We start from the raw sequence: 24,241 nt of genomic DNA, 5'->3' as shown, positions 1-24,241 counted from the left end.
CCTCATTTAATGTTTGTCTTTTTGGTGTGTATGTGCTGATCCTGGGGCTTGAACTCAGGGCCTGGGATCTGACCTGTTGTGCTTAAGTCTCATAGACTTTCCTGTCAGGCTGGCTTCAAACCTCTATCCTCAGATCTCAGACTTGTGAGTAGCTAGAATTACAGGCCTGAGCCACTGGTGTCTGAACCTTGTGTCTTTTGTTATTGAGTTCTAGGGTAGTTCCATTGTGGTCAGATAGAATACAGGGTCTTACTTCAATTTTCTTGTACTTGTTCAGTCTGGCTGTGTGTTCTAGGATAATAGCTATTTTGGAGAAAGTCCCATGGGCTGCTGAGAAGAATGTATATCATGTGGTTACTAGGTAAAGTACTCCATAGATATTTATTACATCATTTTGGGTTGTAGTGTCATTTAACTTGGGGTTTCTTTGCTAATAACTTTGACCTGACTTGGTGAGACAGCGTATTGAATCACCCACTATTTTTGTGCTTAGTGCTTGTAAGTCCAAGAGTGTTTTGTTAATTGAACTTGGTTGTGCTATTAGTTGCATGTATGTTGACCACTGTAATTCCTTCTTCATAGGTTATAACATTTAACCAATGTGAAGTGACCTCCTTTGTCAATCTGATCTTAGCCTGAAGTTGATTTTATCAGTTATAAATATGACTATTTGCCAAGTGTCGGTGGCTCATGCCTGTAATCCTAGCTACTCAGGAGGCTGAGATCTGAGGATTACAGTTCAAAGCCAGCCTAGGCAGGAAAGTCTGTGAGACTCTTATCTCCAGTAAACCACGCAGAAAACCAGAAGTGGCACTGTGGCTCAAATGGTAGAGCGCTAGCCTTGAGCTGTGGAGCTGAGGGACAGCGCCCAGGCCCAGAGTTCAAGCCCCACAACCACAAAAATAAATAAGACAATTCCTATCTTCTTACAGGATGTGTTTGCTTTGAAGGTCATTTTTTCCATTTTTGATCAGTTCCTGAGGCTTGGACTCAGGGCTTAGGCGCTGACCCTGAGCTGGTTCAGTGAAGGCTAGTGCTCTACCACTTTGAGCCATGGCTCCATTTCTGGTTTTCTCATGGACTTTCTTCCCGAGGCTGGCTTCAAACTGTGATCCTCAGATCTCAGTCTCCTAAGTAGCTAGAATTACACGTGTGAGCCACCAGCAACTGGCTATCATTTTTGTTAGTAAGACTTTTTTTTTTTTCAAGTCCTGGGGCTTGAACTAAGTGCCTGGGCGCTGTCCCTTAGCTTCTTAGGCTCAAGGCTAGCACTCTACCACTTGAGCCACAGTGCCACTTCTGGCTTTTTCTATTTATGTGGTACTGAGGAACAAAATCCAGGACTTCATGCATGCTAGGCAAGCACTCTACCACTAAGCCATATTCCTAGCCCAGTGAGATTTTTAAATTCAGGCTGCTGTTCTACATCTTTGTTTTGTTGGTCATGGGCTTGAACTCTGGGCCTAAGTGCTGTCTCTCAGCTCTTTTTGCACAAGGCCAGTGCTCTACTACTTTGCGCCACAGTGCTACTTCGTTTTCTGGTGATTAATTGGAGATAAGAGCTTCCAGGGGACTTTTCTGCCTGGGCTGGCTTTGAACTATAGATCCTCAGATCTCAGCCTCCTGAATAGCTAGGATTATAGGTGTGAGCCACTGGTGCCTGGCCTCTATATCTTTTAATTGGAGAGTTGAGCCTACTGATTACTGGACGCATTAATGTTTCTATTGAGAACGATACTGTGTTTTCTGTCTTTGTGTGTGTGTGTACGCACATGTGTGCGTGTGTGCGTGTACGTGTGCATGTGATTTTTTTCCTCTTGTTTTTACTAATCTATTCCTGTAGTAGGGTTTATTCCTATTATTTCTGTTTTTGAGTGTCTTTTTCTAAGGCTACTATTCTCTTAAATATCTTTTTTTTTTTTTTTTTTTGTCATGGGGCCTGAACTCTGGGCCTGGGCACTGTTCTTCAGCTCTTCAGCTGTAGACTAGTGCTCTACCACTTGAGCCTCAGCCCCACTTCCAGCTTTTTCTGATTATGTGGTGCTGAGGAATCAAACCCAGGGCCTCATGCATGCAAGGCAAGCGCTCTACCACTGAGCCACCTTCCCAGCCCCTCTTAAATATCTTTTGTAGTGCTGGTTTAGTGGTCATGAATTCTATTAGCTTTAGTTTATCATGCAAAAAAAAAAAAGTCTTGGTGCTTGTCCTAGGGCTTGAACTTGGGGCCTGGGTGCTGTCTCTCAGCCTTTTGACTCCAAGCTAATGCTCTGCCACTTTGAGCCATAGCTCCACTTCTGGTTTTCTGGTGGAGATAAAGAGGATTTTCCTAGACAACGCTGGCTTTGAACTATGATCCTCAGATCTCAGCCTCCTGAGTAGGTAGGATTACGTGTGTGAGCCACCAGTACCCAGCATTGCTAATATCCTTTAACTAGTACTCAATATCATAGGAGGAAGAAGGTTTTCCCTTCTTTGGTAGGAGTGGTGGTTTTGCTTTTGTTTGTTGAGACAGGATCTCACTCTACCCCAAACTGGCTTTGAACTCCTAATCTTCCTCTCAGCCTCCCAGGTGCTGGGATTACAGGCATGTACCATCACGACTGGCTTAAAAATACAAGGAAATTAAATGGATTGTCTTTGTTCTACACTCTTTATACATGTTTCTTTTTCTTTTCCTGTGAACTTGAGGATCCTGAAATAGCAACAACAAAAAAGGTATGCTTGGGGCTGGGAAGGTGGCTCAGTGGTAGAGTGCTTGCCTTGCATGCATGAGGCCCTGGTTTCGATTCCTCAGGACCACATAAGCAGAAAAAAAAAAAAGCCGAAAGTGGCGCTGTGGCTCAAGTGGTAGAGTGCTCGCCTTGAGCTGAAGAGCTAAGGGACAGTGCCCAGGCCCAGAGTTCAGGCCCCACGACCACCCCCCCCCCAAAAAAAAAGGTATGCTTAAACCCTAAATTTTCCAACAGCTTAAAAATGGCTGTGAGAACCGGGCGCTGGTGGCTCACGCCTGTAATCCTAGCTACTCAGGAGGCTGAGATCTGAGGATCACGGTTCAAAGCCAGCCCGGGCAGGAGAGACCGTGAGACTCCTATCTCCAATAAATCACCAGAAAACCGGAAGTGGCGCTGTAGCTCAAGTGGTAGAGTGCTCGCCTTGAGCTGAAGAGCTGAGGGACAGCGCCCAGGCCCAGAGTTCAAGCCCCATGACCGACAAAAAAAAAAAAAAAATGGCTGTGAGCCAGGCACCAGTGGCGCATACCTGTAATCCTAGCTACTCAGCAGGATGAGATCTGAGGATCACAGTTCAAAGCCAGCCTGGGCAGGAAAGTCCTTGAGACTCTCATCTCCAATAAACCACCAGAAAGCTGGAAGTGGCGCTGTTGTCAAGTGGTAGTGCGCTCACCTTGAGCTGAAGAGCTCAGGGACAGCACTCAGGCCCAGAATTCAAGCCCCATGACCGACCAGGAAAAAAACAAAAAAACCACCAAAAAGCAAAATACCTGCTGTGAAATGCTGGGTGCCAGTTGGTAGATCAAACTTACAGTCCTAGCTTCTCAAGAGGCTGAGATCTAGAGGATCCACACTCCATGCTAGTCCAGGCAGAAAACTTGATAGGACACACACTTCAATTAACCAGCAAAAAACTGGACTGGAGGCATGGCTCAAATATCAGCTGGACAAATTAGCTAGCTGAGCAAACTTGAGGCCCTGAGTTCAAGCCCTGGGATCAGCACATAAGCATAATGGCTGTGGAACTGAAAAGGAGAATGGCCTGCTAGTGTCTTGTAGCCATTCCATTACTGATGGGTATTACATTGTTCATAAGGTTTCATTGTAAAAGCATTGGATCGCTTTTCTTGGGGGGGGGGGAGGGGGTTGTGCCTGAATAAAGTACAAGCTGGGTGGCATAAACTGAATGTTTATGTTGCACAGGTCTAGGGTGTATTCGTTCAAGGTGTCAGTAGGGTTGGTTCCTCACCAGGGCTGTGTGGGTGAGGGATCTGCCAGCCTTTCCCCCACAGCTTTCATAGTTGCCTTCCCTCTGCTGCTAGTACCTGTTTTAGTTCCTTTTCAGGATGCCAGTTATTCTGGATTTTAATTCTTGTATTGTTAAAGATTTTTTTTTTGGGGGGGGGGAGGTCCGGTCATGGGGCCTGAACTCTGGGCCTGGGTGCTGTCCCTCAGCTCTTCAGCTCAAGGCTAGCGCTCTACCACTTGAGCCACAGCGCCACTTCCGGCTTTTTTTTTCCTGCTTATATGGTGCTGAGGAATCGAACCCAGGGCCTAATGCATGCAAGGCAAGCGCTCTACCACTGAGCCACCTTCCCAGCCCCTGGTAAAGATTTTTGTTACCAAAAAAAGACATATGCTAAGGTCCTGGGGTTACTACAGCATGGATTTTGAATGTCCCTAAGGATCCAAGGGTTGAAGGCTTAGTCCCCACCTACTTTAGAAGCTTTTGGAAGTGCAAAGAAGGTAGGTCTCTGGGTTTGGGCCCTTAAGGTGATATTGGGGCTCCATCTCGCCCTCTCTTCTCTCCTATTCCTCTCTCCCCCCTCTCCTCCTGTTTCTTTCCCTCTCTCTCTCCCCCTTCTCTCTTCTCTCCCACCTCTCTCCTCTCCCCAGCTACCACAAGGTGAGTTCTTCTGAGATGTTTACCTTCCATTGTTGTCCCAAAGCAACCATGGGTTGGAGAAGCATCTGGAACCATGAGGCAAAACAACCCTTTTTTAAGTTGGTGTGTCCCAGGTACTGTGTCAGCAACAGAGGGTTGGTACCAAGAAGTAATAGGATGGTTGTGCTAAGTGGCCCTGTGGTTAGATTAGTGCCCTTTGGAATTGGCTCATGAGTGTACTCTGAGTAAAGTTTGAGCTTAGAAGAGTTGGATTGATGATTCTGGTAAGGGTTCAGAAAAGCAGGAGGCTGTTGAATGTGTAAGAAAGGTATCCCATAGAGAGAAGCCTTCTGCTGGGAATTAGACTTCACCAATTCTTTACACCTTTGCTGAGAATTTGCAGGCATTTTTTTGTCCCTTCCCTGAGACTTTGTGTCAGAGGCTCAGTGTACAAGGTGACAGAATGCAGGGGGCATGGCTATCACTGATGGCTTAGAGCCTAGCTGACTGTGAGAAATGGGAACAAAATGAAATGAGAAGCAAAGCAGTAAAAGCTATTGGGCCAGAAAAGGAGCACAAAGGTGTGGTTGCTAAAGAGCTTATTGCCCTTGAACTGAAGTCCTGGGTTTGAGGATATGGTAGAGGTGCCTGCCTAGCAGGTTAGAAAAGTGTACAACGAAAGGTATAAAAAGCAAGGCAGGTGCCAGTGGCTCACACCTGTAATCCTAACTCCTCAGGAGGCTGAGATCTGAGGACCTGAGTTTGTAGCCAGCCCAGACAGGAAAGTCCCTGTGAGACTCTTTCCAATGCACCACCAGAAAACCAGAAGTGGTGCTGTGGCTCCAAGTGATAGACTACTATCCTTGAGCAACAGTGCCCAAGCCCAGAGTTCAAGCCTAGGACTGCCCGTCCCCACAAGAAAAAGGTAGAAAGTGGAAAGTAGTTTCAAACATGGTGAAGAACGTTGCTGTCATCTGCGAACTAGGAAATTGCCACCTAGGAAATTGCTTTTTATGACATGCAGTGGCAGAGGCTTCTGCCCAGATTTCATAGGAAGCCTGAGCAGTGAGCGACAGGGTCAGAGTCTCCCTGCGAGGGTAGTGTGTCTTTTGGAGGGTGAAGTTGTGTTGGGGATGCTGGGGATATAGAATGCTTGCAGAGCCTGTTCAAGAAAGTAGTCAGCAGACTCCAGGGCTTTAGGGGCTGGCCACGCCCTTAGGAGTCTCCATTGTGCTTTGGTGTATCCCAGAGGCCAGCCATGGAGCTATGGCCTTTAATGTTTTTCCCTTATGAGTTTTGGTCTTGCTTCAGTTTGATCTCTACTTGATGCGGTCTCCCTCCTTCCTGCCTTCTGAAATCGGGGTGTTTATCTTATGACACTCTTAAGTTAGAAAGTATGTAACTTCCTTTTTCTTTCAGGGGTTCACAGCCTAAGGGTTTGCCCCGAGTCATTGGATTTCTGCACATTTTAACAGTTAGGGAACCTTGGAGAAAGGTACTCAATGCATTCATTCCCTTTTGTTTTTTGGTGGGTCCTGGGGCTTGAACTCAGGGGCCTGAGCATTGTCCATGAGCTTCTTTGTACTCAAGGCTAGTGCTGTACCACTTGAGTCCCAGAGCCACTTCTAGCTTTTCCTGAATAGCTTGAGTCTCAGTGACTGTCCTGCCTGGGCTGGCTTTGAACCTCGATACTCAGATCTCAGCCTCCTGAGTAGCTGGGATTATAGGCTAGAGTCACGGGAGCCCAACCTGAAGGCATTTCTTAATGTGAGTTATATGTGTTGGGAGCTAATTTGGATCTTGAACGTCTATTGCAAAAGTCCAGACGTTGAAGGCTTGGCTTCTAATCTGTGGCACCTTTAGGAGGAAGTTAGGTCATTTGTGGTGGCATTTTTTTTTTCCTGTCTATAAAAACCTCCCGAGCCACCAGGAGGTGAGCAGCTTTGCTCTGTCACCTGCTTCTGCCCTGGTGTGCTGTTGATGCCTCAGGCTCCAAACCTTTGAAACTGTAAGCCTCGAAATATCTTTCCTGCTTTTCTTCCAGAGCTTGAACTCTGGGCCTGGGCGCTGCCCCTCAGCTCTTGAGCTCAAGGCGAGCGCTCTACCACTTGAGCCACAGCGCCACATCTGGCCTTTTCTGCTTATGTGGTGCTGAGGAATCCAACCCATGGGCCTCATGCATGCAAGGCAAGCACTGTACCACTGAGCCACCTTCCCAGCCAAGTGAGGGATATATGCCTTGTGGAAGGACACAGTTATCACCCACAACAAACAAGAGGGCAGAATTGGATGGTCACTGATTTCTTTATTCATTTAGGAGGTAGGGGGTGGTCCTAGGGAAAAAAGAAAGACCTCCCAGGGAAAGGGTCTGTTGGGACCGAGCTGGAAAGCAGTGGGGGTTTCAGTAAGTACCTGGGTGGGAGATCTGGCATGAAACCTTACCTTTGGGAATGAGTACAGTGGAATACTGAATACATTCATACACGTTTCTATCATCTGATTTTCTTATATTTATATATATACACATACAGTATAATCTTTTTATGTACAGCTTGAGCAAAGAAAGATCCTTCTTGTAATAGAAGTACAGCATGATACACACAGACACACAGAAACCAACATGGGCCAGCCAAATTCCAATCGAAGACCCAGAGATAAAGCAAGGCTCCCAGCCCCGCCCCCTGGCACAGGTAAGCCAGCCTACCATTGACCTTGAGGTGGTGAGTGTCCATTCTCACCCAGCCCTCCCTGAGGGAAGATGCAGATAGGAATGTTATTGGGTGGGGGTGGGTGGGAGGGGAGGGAAAAGAAATGGAGGAAAGAAATGTGCTCTTCAACTCCAGGCACTGGTCGGAGAGCCTTCCCTCTCTTCCCATTCACCGGGTTTAAATATAATAAATAAATCTTAGGAAACCTTGTGTTGCTTTGCCCTGCTGGTTCCTACAACCAGGCTGCTTTTAATCTTTTTGGGTCACTTACGAGTGACAGCTCCCTATCCCAGAAGCCACAGTTCTCCATGTCTTCTTAGGGGAAGGTGGTAGAATGGTTCCAGGCCTTGGAGAAGTAAGTAATTGCTCACTGTGGATCAGAAGAGTTGGGTGGGGAGAGTCCCCCCCCAAAATGCTCTCAAGTCTGCATCTAGAGCACCTCTGTCTCTTGCTGGAGTCTCTGGGTGCCTCAGATCTTGGTCACGTAGTTGTTGGGGAACAGGCCTTGTTTGCCGCGCAGTCGGCCGGTCCACCAGCCGGAAGGATCTGCGGGGGAGAAGGTGCATGCAGGTGAGCCATGCACGCTCTGCTCTATGCCCCAGACACCTTTCTTATTCCCTTCTAGGTTTGGTTATTAGAAAAGTTCTTTGAAGCTGGTTGCTGGTGGCTCACGCCTGTAATCCTAAGCTACTCAGGAGGCTGAGATCTAAGGATCACAGTTCAAAGCCAGCCCAGGCAGGAAAGTCGGTGAGACTCTTCAATGAACCAGAAAACCAGAAGTGGCGCTGTGGCTCAAGTGGTAGAGCGCTAGCCTTGAGCTGAAAAGCTGAGGGACAGCGCCCAGGCCCAGAGTTCAAGCCCCACAACCGACAAATAGAAAAGAACTTCGCAAGGAGAACCTATCACCATGGCAGACACAAAAACACCAGTACTCAGATCTGCCTTTGGGGTGCTGCCTGGGATCCCTCTAATGCAGGTGTAGTCTGCCAGGGACAGCTGGTAAGATAGGGGGCTTTTCTATGTGACCCAGGCTAGCCCTGAACTGACAATCTCCTGCCTCAATCTGAATGTTGAGATTGCAGGCATGCACTACCATATCCTTGGTTACCTTTTGAGGCTGTGTGTATGAGCTAAAGATACAATTGTGTGGCTGGGCAGCAGTAGCTCCACTACCCTGGAGGCTGAGATCACAGGATCATGGTTCCAAGTCAGCACAGGCTCAAGAGTTCAAGCCCCAAGCGTGGCACACACAAAATTGTCCTTTGCCATTTGAATGAAAATGCAACGGTCTCTGTGTGCACCCATGCCACAGTTTTAAGGTTTAGCACTTCGCTTTTGATAAAAAAAAAAAAAAAAAAACCATATTGATGGTCATAAAACTTATTTCTAGGCAAATTGAAAAAAAAAAGGAATACTTTGGGGAGGGCTAGGCAAGGAGGATTGTGGTCGCAGGATGGCTGCAGTCTTCCTGATCTCTGCCTCTTAGGTAGCTGGGATCAGAGGTGCTTTTTCTCAAAATAGCTAATAAAGCACTTAGCCAACCAAGCCCACGAACCACATCATAGATTTCCTTCCTGGCGCCGCCTCCTTCCATTAAGAGGAAGCTATAAGAATGGGGGGGGGGGCGGGCGTATAAACCTCATGTTCACTTTCTTAGGGCAATCCCTGACAGGTCAAACTCAAGTATAGGGTCTTTGTCTTGCTGCAGAGATAAGTTCAGAGATGGGTGGATTTAGCCAATCAGAATGACACAAGGGTCTGGGAAGGTGGCTCAGTGGTAGAGTGCTTGCCTCTCATGCACGAGGCCCTGGGTTTGAATCCTCAGCACCACATAAGCTGAAAAGGCCGGAAGTGGCGCTGTGGCTCAAATGGTAGAGCGCTAGCCTTGAGCTGAAGAGCTGAGGCACAGCACCCAGGCCCAGAGTTCAAGCCCCACGATTGACAAGACTTGTGTTCAAGCTGGGTGTCCAAATGGTTCACATCTATAATCCTAGCTAGGCTGAGACTTGTGGATTGCAGTTCAAAACCAGCCTGGGCAGAAAAAGTCCTACACCATAGCCAAATATCCAGATTCCCTACCATGGATGAATGGATCAAGGAAATGTATATAAATCACATAAACCTGTGATTTGCATGGAAATGGATGGGCCTAGAAAAATTAAGCGACATAAATCAGGCTCAATGAGACAAATGGTACGTCTTTTCTCTCATTTGTGGAAGTGAGTTCAAAGATCTAAATGTGAAAAAATAGGATCAAAACACACACACACACACACACACACACACACACACACACACACACACACACACACACACACACACACACACACACACACACACACACACACACACACACACACACACACACCACACACACACACACACACACACACACACACCCCCCCCCCCCAAGGCGACTAAAGCATGCTACACGTACGGAGGATTCCAGTGGTTTAACTCCTCTGAGCAACTAACAGAAAGCCAAAAACCACACGTTTGTGGGGGAGAAGAGGGAAAGGTGGGTGAATACAGCCATGATATTCAAGTTCCACTCGTGAAAACGGAGCCCTGGGGCTGGGAAGATGGCTCAGTGGTAGAGCACTTGCCTTGCATGCAGGAGGCCCTGGGTTCGATTCCTCAGCACCACATTAGCAAAATGAAAAAAGCCGGAAGTGGCGCTAGCCTTGAGCTGAAGAGCTGAGGAACAGTGCCCAGGTCCAGAGTTCAGGCCCCATGACCGGACCCAAAAATAAAAAAAAAGAAAGAAAACGGAGCCCTGTCACTTGAGGGAAAGGATGGGCTAAGAAAGATGGGAGGGGAAAGTCGTGATATTTTGGTCAAGATGTACTCCTAACCTCACATGCCTAAGAGAAACCTCATCCACCTTCATGTTGAGTACATCTTTACAATTTTTATGATGATCTGTTGACTTGAAACTTGTATCTGTTGTCTAAGGAAATTCCAGATAAAGAGTTCAGCAATAGTTGCTATGATGGCCTGGACCTCTGCAGCCATTTTGCCACCATGAAGACAAAAAGGCTGGAGAGGCTGCCCTGGCCTTGCGCTTACCTTCTTTGATAATGTCAATGACGTCGTTGGCATTGAAGCTGAGCTCATCTGTATCCTGAGCGTCGTAGGCATACAAAGCCTTGCACTGGGGCACCTGAGGTTTGGGCTTGGGCTGGGGCTTGGGTCTGCCCCCTGCTGGGGTAGGCCGACTGGTTGTCTGTCTGCGAACACTGCAGAGAGAAAACAAAGCAGATGAGAGATGGGCCTTAATCCTATGGTGGGTTACAGCCGTGTCCTCATGAAGTTCAAATCTACTTTTGCCCTTAGAAGCCCAGGACGTTCTCAAACTTTTTTGTGTCAATCATGGGACTTCAACTCAGCTGAGCATTTTTGCTCAAGGCTAGTGCTTTACCACTTTGAGCCACGTCTAGTTTCCTGGTGGTTAATTGTCGATAAGAGTCAATGTGGGTGGCTCACACCTGTAATCCTAGCTACTCAGGAGGCTGAGATCTGAGGATCGCAGTTCAAGGCCAGCCCGGGCAGGAAAGTCTGTGAGACTCTGATCGCTGGTTAACCACCAGAAAACTGGAAGTGGTGCTCAAGTGGTAGAGCGCTTGCCTTGAGCTGAAGAGCTGAAGGACAGCGCCCAGGCCCAGAGTTCAGGCCCCACAACGGACAAAAATAAAGATGGCTTCAAAAAAGGGGTTGGGCTGGCAGTTGATGTGGGGCGCCGGTCACAAGTAGAAAGGAATCTTCCTCAGTTCTTTGTTCTGGCATGAACAAGAAACCACAGCTGAGTACTTCTAGAATCCTGTCATGGCCAAGTGCTCCTTGGGGGCACTTGGGGGCACATCCTTGGATGAATTGAGGTCAAGTGGAAAGTTAGAAGCACTAGCTCCAGCAAAGAGTGGGGGACTCTGCAGCCCAGGCTCTGCCCCCCACCCTCAGTCCCCCCGGAAGGGAGCAAACCCCAAGTCTTCTCCAGCTCCCATACCTCTGGGGGTAGTACACCCTGTGGATTATGAGGGTGACATCACTTCCTGCCCTTCTCAGCCAGACGATTGCCCGCTGGTATGATTAATCCCCTATATATCAGGAGCACGTCAATGTTTGGTGAAGGAGAATTAGCTGGGGCTACCAGAAGTCATGTGACTTCCCAGCTAGAAGGACTGGGTGGGTGGGTCTGAGAGCAGAGAGGCTCTGGTACTGAAGGTGTCCTGCTGGGAGGGGGAGCGGGCGACACCCAGTGGGAAGATGAGGAAATGCACCTCTGCGATGGAAACCCTGAGTCATGGCCACATTCCCCGCACTATCTTCCATCTTCTCCCGCCTCCTTCCTGCTGCACCTGTTCAAGACCCTGGGCCATGGCTGTAGCTCAGCCTCAGACAGTTCACCTTCCACCTGACCATCCTCTTACCGGCATTTCCGAGACCAAAACCATGTCTCACCAAGTCCCTGTCCAGTATGGCTCCGGCTCCCAGAGACCACACGGTCAACTCCCCCTGCGGCTTCTCCAGCTCCCTCAGACAGCTGGAGAAGGAACCCCTTTTGTTCCAATGCTATGGTAGAAAGTGCTAGGGCTAGACACAAAGCAAACAAAAGACCTCCAGAGTGAAGAAGGGAGAAAACGAATACAGGCAGGAAATGCTTCTGCAAAGACACCACTGGTTAAAAAAAAAAGCCCAACAAAAGCTATTAACAAGCCAGTTCTATAAGACAATATACAGATAATAGAACAGCTTGTTTCTATGTAGTAGACACGAGAAGTTCAAGAGAAAAGATCAGAAAATTCAAAAAATTAAGAAAACAACCCCATATGATAAATTCTGGAGCATACACGGTGGCTCACGGCTGTAATCCTTAGTAGGAAAAGTCCATGAGATCCATCATCACCCCAAAGCTGGAACTGGAGCCATAGAGGGCCAATCTGGTCACTTCTATCTCTCGGTTCAGTGGAGAGGGGAAGAGATGGTTAAGCACTGTGAAGCGGGGCATGAGGAGAAACCCCAGGAGCTTTAGACAGAGTGGGGTGAGCTGAGGGGGACAGCCACAGACTGGTTTGATGCAGGTGACAAAGCTCCACCAATTGTACCAGAATTGGGTTCCCATTGACTGCGGAGAGGGACTGCGGACTTGAAATCTGTTCTCTCTCCTGGGTACCCTGCCTCTCTGAACCAGGCCATGCCTGACACTCTTGTCTTCTGGGAGTCCCTGGATAGGGCTGGATGACATGACAGCCACTCCTCAGCTGGGCTGGCTGTGTACCAGTATTTTTTTTGGGGGGGGGAGAGTGGGGGCGACTACTGCACTAAACTGTTGCAACTTCTGGGGAAGTGTGTGAGGAGGGTTCCTGGCATTTCCTATGTGTACATCACTGGCCAACATGCTAAATTATGCAATCTCCATCACTGCCGCTAGAGGGCGATCCTGTGTAATGAGTGAGCGAAGAACATCATCAAGTGACCTGTCAAGAATGAATGAATGAGGTCTTTGAGCCCCCAGAAGCACACAGCCCAGGTGGCCCACCTGGCCTGATAAAGGGGGGATTATAGGCTTTGCACAAACGCTTGAGACCCTCATGCCAATGGATGAGAACCGGCTCAGCCCAGCTGGCAAGATGATACTTCAAACTTGCAGCAACTTGTGTCCTAAGATCGGTGGAGGGGGTGAAACTATTCAAAGTGAGTTCTAAGCATAGATGTGAACGTCACCACGAAACCACCTCAGATTACAGACACCTATTCAAGTATAAAATGTAAAAAGTCATGCAAAGTTGCAATTGAACGAGCACTATTGCACATCAATAATAAATATTCATATTGTGCCTTTAGCTAATTTAAAAATTGTTTTTCGGCAGCCTCCTGCTCACCCAGTTTACTTGCTCATGGCTGGTGCTTAAACATTTGAGCCACACCCCCACACCCCCCACTTGTGGATGCTATGGTATGTATCTGCCATCCGGGACTTCCTTCTAAGACACCCCCCCCCAACAACAATTGGCAGTGCACTGCCATAAGTCCTGAATTATGGGCTACCAGAAAGCCTAGAGATTTCTTTCGATGATTGTGAGGTTTTTCAATGGACATTTGAGACCTCTTGGACAGCTATGGAATCTCACAAGATGCCAAAAGCCAGGAAGAAAAATGGACCCCAGGCGGGTCCCTTTGAAAATAATTCAAATTGCCTGTGACTCATTAGAAATCTGAGTACTTCTTTTTTTTGGGGGGGGGGGAGGGGTTCCTAATACCAGGGCTTGAACTCCAGGCTATTGGATCTTATTTAGCTTGCTTACTCATAGCTGGCATTCTACCACTCAAGCCACCATCTCCAGTCTGACATTTTGTTGGTTGATTGGTAGTAGAGTCTCAGAGACTTTTCTGCCCAGTATCAAACCTTGATCCTTCAAATCTCAGCTGGGATTACAGGCGTGAGCCACCAGAACCTGGGTATTATCATTATTCCTGTGATACACATGAATCCACGGAGGGTGGGCGGGACCATTAAGGGGCAAGCTAGAGGCATCCCACAGTAAATACACAGGATGAGTAAAACAGAAGGAGACCAACAAACCAGACCCACACCTAGCCCTGGCCAACTTCTGGGCGGTTCCCATGGTTCCTGGGTGGCTATGTGGACTCCAGGCCGGGGAGATCAGAGAGGATGGAGTTTTCAAATATCATTGCTTTGTCCCGCAATGGGGAAATTTATGTCTTGAAACTCCAAGAAGGAAAATAATGGCATTTTCTTTCCCTGACTTGGAAAAATACACTGGGTTCCAAAAGGCTCCATCTCTAAATGTTACTGGAAATGAGGAGAAATGCATGCCAGCAATTCCAAGACTTTGACTCAGCCCAGACCAGGTTATGGCTGTGCGTTCGTGTAGAAATATTGCTATTGGACACTGGCTGGAAATCTTAAGCCTTCTGAAAATATGACTCCATGAGAAGAATCTTGACACCAGCCATTGGCAGCATTTACATTTTGTATCCATTTATGCTTCTGGGTGTGGGGGAGAAAGCCTGCCACTGCACGTGGCTCTATCTTTCTCTGGATTTGTTTTGATTGATTGATTTAGTGCCAGTTCTGGGGCTTGAATTCAAGGCCTGTGTGCTGTCCCTGAGCTTTTCATTCACTCAACGCTAGCCCTCTCCCACTTGAGCCACAAGCTTTTTTGGGTGGTTCTTTGGACAGAAGAGTCTCACAGATTTTCCTGCCCAAGCTGGCTTTGACTGTGTGTGTGTGTGTGTGTGTGTGTGTGTGTGTGTGTGTGTGTGTGTGTGTGTGTGTGTGTGTGTGTGTGTGTGTGTGTGTGTGTGTGTGTGTGTGTGTGTGTGTGTGTGTGTGTGTGATGTGTGATGTGTGATGTGTGATTGGAATTTTGAACTCAGGCCCTGCCCAGGCTGGCTTTGAGTGTGTGTGTGTGTGTGTGTGTGTGTGTGTGATGTGTGATGTGTGATGTGTGATTGGAATTTTGAACTCAGGCCCTGATGTCTCTGTTGGTTTGACTGCTCAGTTGGCACTCTACCACCTGAGCCACACCTCGGAACCTTGCTTTCTGCTGGTTAATTGGAGGTAAGAGCTTCAAGGACTTTTCTGCCTGGGTTGGCTTTGAACCTGTTACTCCTATGGCAGCCTCCTGAGGAGCTAGGGATTCAAGATGAGCACTGACTTTTATTCTCTGGATCAGCTTCAAACCCCTATGCTCCTATCTCTGTATCTCCCAAGTAGCTGGGATTATAGTCATGCACCACTGTTCCTGGCCTTGAATTTGACTGACCAAAAGCTTTAGTAAAGGATTGAAAGCCCATACTTCCACCTCCAGTCTCTTAGTGCAGTTTGGAGAGTGGAACTGAAATCATGGCTTGTAGAGACCGTGGGCACAAATACCTTAATCCAAGGGTGAAAGGCTGTTGATGGGTGGCGATTAATTTAGCAATGACTTCATGCTCTCTCCAAAAACTACATCAGCTGAACCTCAAATCAACTGATGACTTTCCTGAATTAACTTGAGGCGCTAATTATACCATTTGATTTTTATCCATGTTACATGATCCAAAAAGAAAAAACGAGTGCTTCTGCTAAATACATCTATAAAGAAAACTCCTTTGAGAGAAAGGAGAAAGAAAGATTAAGTCTCAGGGTTTAAAAAGCCCAGGAAGCAAAGACTGGGAATGTTTTTTATAGATGTGTACATTCCTCGCAGGTGACAATTTGAAACTTTGATCTAAATAGGGACCTTCATATTTATGGAAAATAGACAAGCTCAGGATACCCAAAATGCTGGTAGATTCCAAAAACACCCCATGAAGGAAATATAAATCGATTTCCTTGGCAAAAAGGAGAAGCTATTAAATTCAGATCACTACAGGGCTCCTGAAATGCTAGAGCCAAGGTCCCTGGCCACATTTGAAACCTTTTTTTTCTTTCTTTCACCTTTATGTGTTTTAGAAAGTCAATAATTAGCTGGGCACTAGTGGCTCACGCCTGTAATCCTAACTACTCAGGAGACTGAGATCTGAGGATCCTGGTTCAAAGCCAGCCCAGGCAGGAAAGTCAATAAGACTCTTATTTCCAAGGAACCACCAGAAAACCAGAAATGGAGCTGTGGCTCAATGTAGTAAAGCCTTGAGTAATCAGGGACAGCACCCAGGCCCTGAGTTCAAGACCCAAGAAAATAATTAGGAAAAAAAAAACCTCATCCCTTTGGTTCAACTTTCTCCTTTTTTTTTCTTGGCAGTTACTGGGCTTTGAACTTGACGTGCTAGGCAGACACTCTGCCACGTCAACCATGCTCTCAGTCCTTTTTGTGTTACTTATTTTAGGGTCTTCCTTTTTCATTTCTCCCTTTGAGCCAGCCTTGGCCTGCAATCCTCCTCCTCCTTGTGCCTCCCGGGTGTCTGTGATCACAAATGTGCACCCTCCCGCCCGGCTCGTTTGTAGAAATGGGAGGTGTCAGGAACATGGTGCCCACGCTGGCCTCAAACTGCAGTTCTCCTAAGTAGCCAGGATGGCAGGCAGGCGTAACTGTGCTTACCTCAGATCCTTCTTAAGGAACAGCGGCCCCAGCAAATGTGTGCAGAAGAAGGGAGGGTTCTTACAGCTATTCAAGCACAGACATTCAACAACAACAACAATGACAGAAAACAGGCAGGAAAACTAGTGACTGGGAGATGATTGTACAGGTGCCAACCCCATCTCCATGGCTAAAGGTGACAGCCAGGGAATGGTGTGTGTGTGTGGGAGGGGGGAGGCTGGAAGAGAACAGTTATGGATAAGACAGGGTGTTTCTCCACTTGCCTACTTTGGGCTGCCGGCTGCTCCCATCTGGCCCGTGTGCAAGTCTACAAAGCAGGCTGAGAAGCTGGGTTGGCTAGCCAAAACCCAAGCACTCAGGAAGCCAGCAGACAGGGCAGACATCTCCTGCCTTGGCCAGGAATCTCCAATGGAGCCAAGCGTATGACACCCGGGAGTGACCTCTGCCCAGCTGAGCAGTGCCAACGCTCAGGGCCTGGCAGGTGCCTCTTCATTTGCTGGGCTGAGATCAGGAAGAGAAGTTGAATTCTTGGGTATGCCCTGGAGTTAGAGGACTAGGGGCTGAGTGGGAGGCATGGTTCAGTGGGTGGAGCACCAGGGAACAAACAAATTGAGCAAGGGTCCACACCATGATTTTCAATCCCTATACCCCTGGGGGTGGGGGTGGGGGGGAGGAAAAGAGAGCAGATAATTGCTTGAGCTGGAGTCACCATTAATATTATTTCAGGAGAGGGGGGAGAGGAAAGATTGGCTCAAGTGACAGAGCGCTTGCCGCCTAGCCGGCGTGAGGCTTGAGTTCAAAACCCTGAGGATGCAAAGGAGAAAAAGGACCAGAGACAAAGACGAGGGACCCAACAAGGGTGGCACACACTCTGCTGATGGTCACTTGTGAGGGGGAAAGGAACAGCGGGAAAGTGCATGGCACAGCTCCGCCAGGCCCTGTGGCCTTGAGGACAGAGGAAAACCTGTGGTGCCCCCCCGCCCAAGCTCAAAGCGGGCCTGGTTTACATACAAGTTTCCTGCACCTCTATGCTTTGGGACACAGACAGAATGAAAGATGGAAGTTTGCAGGAGGGACGAGGGGGAAAGGGCTGAGGCCAGCATTGCTGGGTTCAACAGACCTGCAACCATGCAGAGCAGAAAGGACGATATATACATATATATATTTGTGTGTTTGTGTGTGTCAGTTGTGGGGCTTGAACTCAGGGCCTGGGCACTGTCCCTGAGCCTCTTTGTGCTCAAGGCTAGCATTCTACCACTCGAGCCACAGCGCCATTTCCGGTTTTTGAGTGATTAATTGGAGCTAAGAGTCTCACGGGGACTTTTCTTGCCCTGGCCGCTTCTAACCACCATCCTCAGATCTCAGCCTCCTGAGTAGCTAGGATTATAGGCGTGAGCCACCTGCGGCCAGCTGGAAGGGTTTATTTTTATTATTTTTGTGGTGCTGGAGATTGAACTCAGGAGCTCATGCTCCTGATGGCTCTTTAGGGAAGTTCTTTAAAAGTGTCTAGAGATCAACCACTGGAGATCATATCTCACCACGATTACCTTATCAGCATCACCATCATCATCACCACCATCATTACCATCACCATCAAGCTACAGCCAATGGAATAGTCTAGACCAAGTACCATTGCCAGGCACCGGTGGCTCACGCCTATAATCCTAGCTACTCAGGAAGCTGAGATCCCAGGTCATGGTTAATCTCCCATTCTACAGGCATCCCCAGTGTAGACAGGCTCCCAGAAGCCTTTGCTTCCTTAGGCTACAAAGCCTGACTCACCATTCCCAATTTTCTTTTCTAGAAAAGCAGAGGCTCTCCTGTGGAAGCTATGAAGATCTAGATTCTGCACACAGCTGTGTCATGGGAGACTGGGGCGTGATTCTTCACGCTGCTGACACTTTTGGAGCTGATGCATCACTACACCTCAGACACAGGTACAAATACCAACACAAAGCAACCCTAACTTTCTTCCAGCAAAATACTGCTAGTCCCCAATCATGTCACTCAGCAACAAAGGCCCTGGAGTCACCCAATGTCAGGCTCAGAAGACTGCCTCCTTCTAGAATCTCCATGCAAGACCCTCTCTGGACAATGAAATGGGGCGTGTGGTTGGCTGCATCATTACAAATGCCTGGAATCAACAGCCATGTCACCCCTGAACCCGCAATGCTCTGATGGGAGTTGGAGTGTGGTTTTACCTACTCGAGTCTTATCTTACCCAGCAGCACCTTGGTCTGGCACCTTGAGGAAATCCAGGCTCTCCAGCGTCTGGGACACGCGGTCTGAGCCTGTGGACTGTTGCCGGGGCAGAGGTGGGCGGGCCATGGAGGTGTACAGGCTTCTCTGATTGGACCTTTGGTTCCCAGGGGCGTGGGGTTGTGGCACAAATTGGTTTTTGATGATGCCATTTTGGTGATATCCTGGAGGGCAGAAAGGAGAATACACCTTCAATTCTATGAGGCCAAAATGCCTCGGGCAAGTCATTTAACTTCTCTGTCCCTCAGTTTCTCCATCTGAAAAATGGAAGGGATCACAGCGAATATACCATACCATAGTGGAGCTGTGGTATTATTTTATTTTTCCCTCCAACTTCCCTGGGGTAGAAGTGAGAAATCAGATTGTATGCACTTCCAAGTTTGAGTACTGGTCTCAGATAACAACAACAACAACAAACCAAATAACTAACCCTAAGAGTGGGAGGTATGACTCAGGTGGTAGAGTGCCAGCCAGTGAGGAAAACGTTAGATAATTGAGTTTTGGTCCCCATGTTGGAGGGGGTGGGGGAGGGAGAATGTTTACACCTAAGGGGTAAGTGCATAGAACTGATGATGATGATGATGATGATGATGATGATGATGATGATGATGATGATGGTAGGGCTAATCACACATCATAAATTTCCTAGGACGTGTCTCAAGGCATGGTTAAATTTGACAATAGGATCCTCCAATGTCTGGGTTTCAAAGCCCACAGTCAAGAAAAGAGATCTTGCGGCAAATATGCTTCCTATCTGAGGCTTGGCCTCAAATGGGCAGGCAGGGGCTTGAACTCAGGAACTGGGCACTGTCCCTGAGCTTTTCTGCTCAAGGCTGGTGCTCTACCACTTTGAGGCACAGCACCACTTCTGGTTTTCTGCTGGGTCCTTGGAGGGAAGAGTCTCACTGACTCGAGCTCCTCAGATCTCAGGCTCCTGAGCAGCGTGGACTACAGGCGTGAGCCACCAGTGCCTGGTTGTGTACTTTCATTTTCACGGGGTGGGTCTCGATGCCTTTGGCAGAACTTGCTCTGTTGGAATGTAGAGGTCACTTCCACCCTGAAACATGGCTACCAGGTTGGGTCAAGCCAGATGAAGCATCTTTTTTTTGTGATTTTTTTTTTTTTTTTTTTGGCGGTCATGGGGCTTGAATTCTTGGCCTGGGGCACTGTCCCTGACCAATTCAGCTCAAGGCGAGCGCTCCACCACTTGAGCCACAGCACTACTTCCAGCTTTTTCTGCTTATGTGGTGCTGAAGAATCGAACCCAGGGCTTCATGCATGGGAGGCAAGCACTTTACCACTGAGCCACCTTCCCAGCTCCTTTTTTTGTGATTTTTAAAGTGGAGATCACAGAGCTCCAAAGCTGCTAAGTGATGGTGAGATTATGAATTGGGGTGCTTAGTCCGGGGTCTTGGAGGGAAGCCATCAGCCCCTTCCTTTAACACCAACAGGACAGGGCAGGCAGGGAGAACAAGACTCCTTGAGCTCCATTAGCGAGAACCGCCCTCTAAATGCTTATCCATTCAACCTGACAGTGTAGTGATCCTGTTTATAAACGTATGCTAGAACTTTCTGTCCGAGTAGTCCCTACTTTGAAGGACAGTTTTCTCAGCCTTCAAAAGTTTCTTTCTTTCTCTCCTCTCTCTCCTCTCTTCCTCTTCCCCTTCCTCCCTCCCTCCCCGCACTCTCCCCCCTGCTTCTACCCAGTGACCCTGAGACCTGATCAGAACTAAATCCTTGTTTTTGCCAGTCTTGGGGCTTGAACTCAGTGCCCGGGCACTGTCCCTGAGCTTCTCTGGCTCAAGGCTAACACTCTACCACTTGAGCCACAGCGCCACTTCTGGCTTTTTTCTGTTTATGTGGTACTGAGGAATCCAACCCAGGGCTTCATGTATGCTAGGCAAGCACTCTACCACTGAGCTACCTTCCCAGACCAAGAGCTAAATACTTGAAACAAATGTCTGTTATACAGCAAGTGAGATCTGGAAGGCAGGGGGGAGGTTTCCTGTCAGAGTGAAAGGCTTAAAGTGGGGTTCAGGGACAGGCCACACCATGTATGTGCTGTTGGAGACTCGGTCACCTAAATGAGTTCAGAAATGAAAAACAAAATGAGCTTGTAGAAATGCTCATGGCAGCTGGACAGATATATTTTATGCCTCTTGACTCTAACAATAAAGGTTTTGGCTTGTGTTTTGTATGCTTTTACAATTTCATTGTTCTGTGAATTTTTTTTTGTTATTATTGTATGTTTGCAAAAGTGTGGTTTGGCATGACCTAAGATTTTTTTTTTAAACCAAAGAGATTAAAAATCCTGGTTTTTCTTTTTTTTTTTTTTTTTGCAGATAGTTCAAAAAGGGCTGATTTGATAGATTGGGGGAGTTGTTCCTGGGAAGAAATGGTCACTTGCAGAGATTTGGGACCATGATCAAGGTCAGATGTGCTATGGCCTAATTTGGCCTGAGATTACTTGGGCCAAAGTAGCTGAAAGCAAGGAATGTTCCATCCAGGTGGTCCTGGCCAGTACTGACAAGTAACATAACACAAACTCTGCTTCTCCTGGCGTCTACCATCTTTCCATTTTTCTCGCAGATAAAAGGCAAAGGGAAGAAGCCATTTGCCATGTCCTGGTGGCTCACCCCAAGCTAAATAATCCTAACTACTCAGAAGGCCAAGATCAGGAGAATCAAGGTCTAAAGCCATCCCTGGCAGAAAAAAATTGCTGAGACTTCATGTCTGATTAACCAGCAAAAATCCAGGCTGGAGGCATGACTCAAGTGGTAGAGCACCAGGTGAGCAGTGCTAGCAGACGAGAGAGAGAGAGGAAGAGAGGAAGAGAGGAAGGAAGGAAGGAAGGAAGGAAGGAAGGAAGGAAGGAAGGAAGGAAGGAAGGAAGGAAGGAAAAGGAATCGAGAAAGAGATGGGGAGGGAGGGGGGAGGGAGGAAAGAGAGGGGATGAAGGAAAAGAAAGACAAAAACGAAAATTAAACTAAAGCAAAATGGATTGTGTGTCTCATTTGCCTAGCAAATGCAAGGCCCTGAAATAAGGGCCAAAAAATGCTTTTGTAGCAATTTCCTAATTCTCACAGGTACAGTTTTGTTTGGGGAAGTCTCCTGGACCTTATTTGTCTAGGAGTAGGTGTCTTTATAGACTCATTTCTGAACTGATTACCTAGCTGTGAATCACCATGGTGGTGTTGGTTACATGCCAGCATCCTGCATCTTAAAAAGGGCTCACAGCTTCTGGCCTAGTAAACAGAGGCCCCAAGGGAGTTGCCTGCAGTATAATGACTCATGGTGCACTGACAATGTGATTGGCTGACCTGTGATTGATTGACATGTGTGCCCGCATTGGCTACCGCATTCCTTCCCAGACATATTTTAGAAGCTGTGGGTGGAGATGCAGTAATCCCAGGCTTACCAGGGGGAGGAGGCGCAGCCCTCATTGGGTAGTTGGCGGTCTGAGTCCCGCCAGGACGCCCTCGGCATTGGATGGTGTTCCTTCTGGTGGGACCTGAAATAAACATTAGGATAGCAGCTGGATTTGATGGGCTCCTCAAGTGCCAATATCAACTTATGCACGCACCCACCAAAGAAATGAAGAAATTAATAAGTAACTAAAAGCTTATTTTAAAAAATAGGAAGAAGCCGAGTGCCAGTGGCTCACGTCTGTAATCCTAGCTATTCAGGAGGCTGAGATCTGAGGATCAGGGTTCAAAGCCAGCCTGGAGAGGAAAGCCCATGAGCCTCTTATCTCCAATTAACCACCAGGAAACCGGAAGTGGCGCTGTGGCTCAAGGGGTAGAGTGTTCGCCTTGAGTTGAAGAGCCAAGGGACAGTGCCCAGACCCAGAGTTCAAGTCCCATGACTGACAAAAAACAAAAAAATAGGAAGAGAGGCTTGGAAATGTGGCTTAGTGGTAGAGCGCTTGCCTAACCTGCAGGATGCCTTGGGTTCGATGCTTCAGCACCACATAAACAAAAGATAAATAACATTTAAAAAATGAAAAAAAGAAATAAAAACAAACAGAAAAAGCCCTGGAATTTGACCTTGTGTATGTCTTTATTTATTTATTTCTTATTGGCCAATCCTGGGCTTGAGCTCAGGGCCTGGGCACTGTCCCTGAGCTTCTTTGGCTCAAGACTAGCACTCTACCACTTGAGCCACAGCTCCACTTCTGGATTTTTCTGTGTACTCATGTGTCCCATCATCCCCTCCGCCTCCCCCCCAACCCCCCACCCCGAACTCAGGGCCTGGGCACTGTGAACTTTTGTGCTCAAAGCTAGTGCTCTATCATTTGAGATATAGCTCACTTTTGGCTTTTTGGTGGTTAATTAGAGATAAGAGTCTCATGGACTTTCCCACCTGGACTGGCTTTGAACCATGATCCTCAAATCTCAGCCTCCTGAGTAACCAGGATTACAGGCATGTGGCACCAGCGCCCGGCTCTGTCCATTTCCTTTGATACTGTGTTAGTGTGAGATTTCCCACACACGGTGGGCCACACGTTCCCCATTCCTGGTGCCCGCTTGGGCAGTGGGTCTGAGCACGTGGGCCGAGGGGCAGTGGTCCCCTTAGAATACTTACGGGAGTTTTTGGGCAGCCCAGGTCCGATGCTGACCTGCAGCACTTTGTTACTGGGCTTCAGGATGGCCAGGTCGCCGAAGCCTTGGTGGAATTGCACTTGCCGGGACCCACCCGCGCTCCAGGGACCCCAGTTTTCCTTTTTCAACTTTAATTCAAGCCTGCAACAAGCACGTGGATTGAAATTAAGTTCGAAAAGAAGGAAACAGTTCAGAGAGTTCTGCTACAAGTACACTCTAAAAGGGATCCAGACCAGACAATCTAAGCCTATATGGTAGTGCACGCCTGTAACCCCAGCAACTTGGGAGGTGGACATAGGAAGGATCACGGTTCAAATACAACATGTACAAAAATGAAACCAAAGCTGGGGCGCTGGTGGCTCACGCCTGTAATCCTAGCTACTCAGGAGGCTGAGATTTGACAATCAGGGTTCAAAGCCAGCCCAGGCTTTAGTCTTTAATTAACCACTAGAAAACTGGAAATGGTGTTGTGGCTCAAGTGGTAGAGTGCTCGCCCTGAGCTGAAGAGCTGGGAGACAGCGCCCAGGCCCAGAGTTCAAGCCCCATAACCGACAAAATAAAAGGGGAGGGTGGAGTGTACCTCAGTGATACAACTCCTGGCCTTACAAGTACAAATCCAAGAGTTCAAACCCTACTACTGCCCCAAACAAATAGCCAGAATCCCATTTTTCACAAAGCCCCTCTCGATTTTACTGACAAGTTTGGGACCCCGACTTACGTATTGCTGAATTTGAGAGGTAGCTGCTTCTGAGTCTTCTCCTCATAACGCTTTGCTAAGAGGCTTAAGAATTCAGTTTTGAAGACAGATTCAAGCAAACTGTCGTATTCTTGCTCATGGAGAATAAAAATGTCATCTTGCATGGTGCTGTGGAGAGAGGAGACAAACTTAGTGAGATGAACCCTGGGTTATTCCGTCAACCTCAGGATGTCACCATTATTTGGTGCTGGGCATTGAACCCGGGACCTCATGCATGCCAGGAACATATTCTAAATGCTATCCAGGCACAGCATGGCA

General features: G+C 47.9%; 1 protein-coding gene across 1 annotated transcript in view; it reads right to left on the bottom strand.

The window, feature by feature from the left end:
* Nucleotides 1–6,899: 6,899 nt before the first annotated feature.
* Myo1e (myosin IE) overlaps nucleotides 6,900–24,241 on the bottom strand; it is a 140,958-nt gene continuing 123,616 nt past the window's right edge. Inside the window, exons 23-28 of the mRNA XM_069995289.1 lie at nucleotides 23,945–24,091; nucleotides 23,210–23,367; nucleotides 22,044–22,136; nucleotides 18,588–18,789; nucleotides 10,392–10,561; nucleotides 6,900–7,868 (exon numbers count right to left, since the gene is read on the bottom strand). Of these exons, the coding sequence (XP_069851390.1) occupies nucleotides 7,792–7,868; nucleotides 10,392–10,561; nucleotides 18,588–18,789; nucleotides 22,044–22,136; nucleotides 23,210–23,367; nucleotides 23,945–24,091 (847 nt within the window). The 3' untranslated portion in view covers nucleotides 6,900–7,791. The remainder of the gene's footprint in view (nucleotides 7,869–10,391; nucleotides 10,562–18,587; nucleotides 18,790–22,043; nucleotides 22,137–23,209; nucleotides 23,368–23,944; nucleotides 24,092–24,241) is intronic.

The sequence above is a fragment of the Dipodomys merriami genome, unplaced genomic scaffold (assembly GCF_024711535.1).
Source record: "Dipodomys merriami isolate MVZ:Mamm:240054 unplaced genomic scaffold, mDipMer1.0.p SCAF_48, whole genome shotgun sequence".
Classification (NCBI taxonomy): Eukaryota; Metazoa; Chordata; class Mammalia; order Rodentia; family Heteromyidae; genus Dipodomys; species Dipodomys merriami.
Note: the sequence above shows the minus strand (reverse complement) of the source record. Positions and strands in the feature narration are given on the sequence as shown.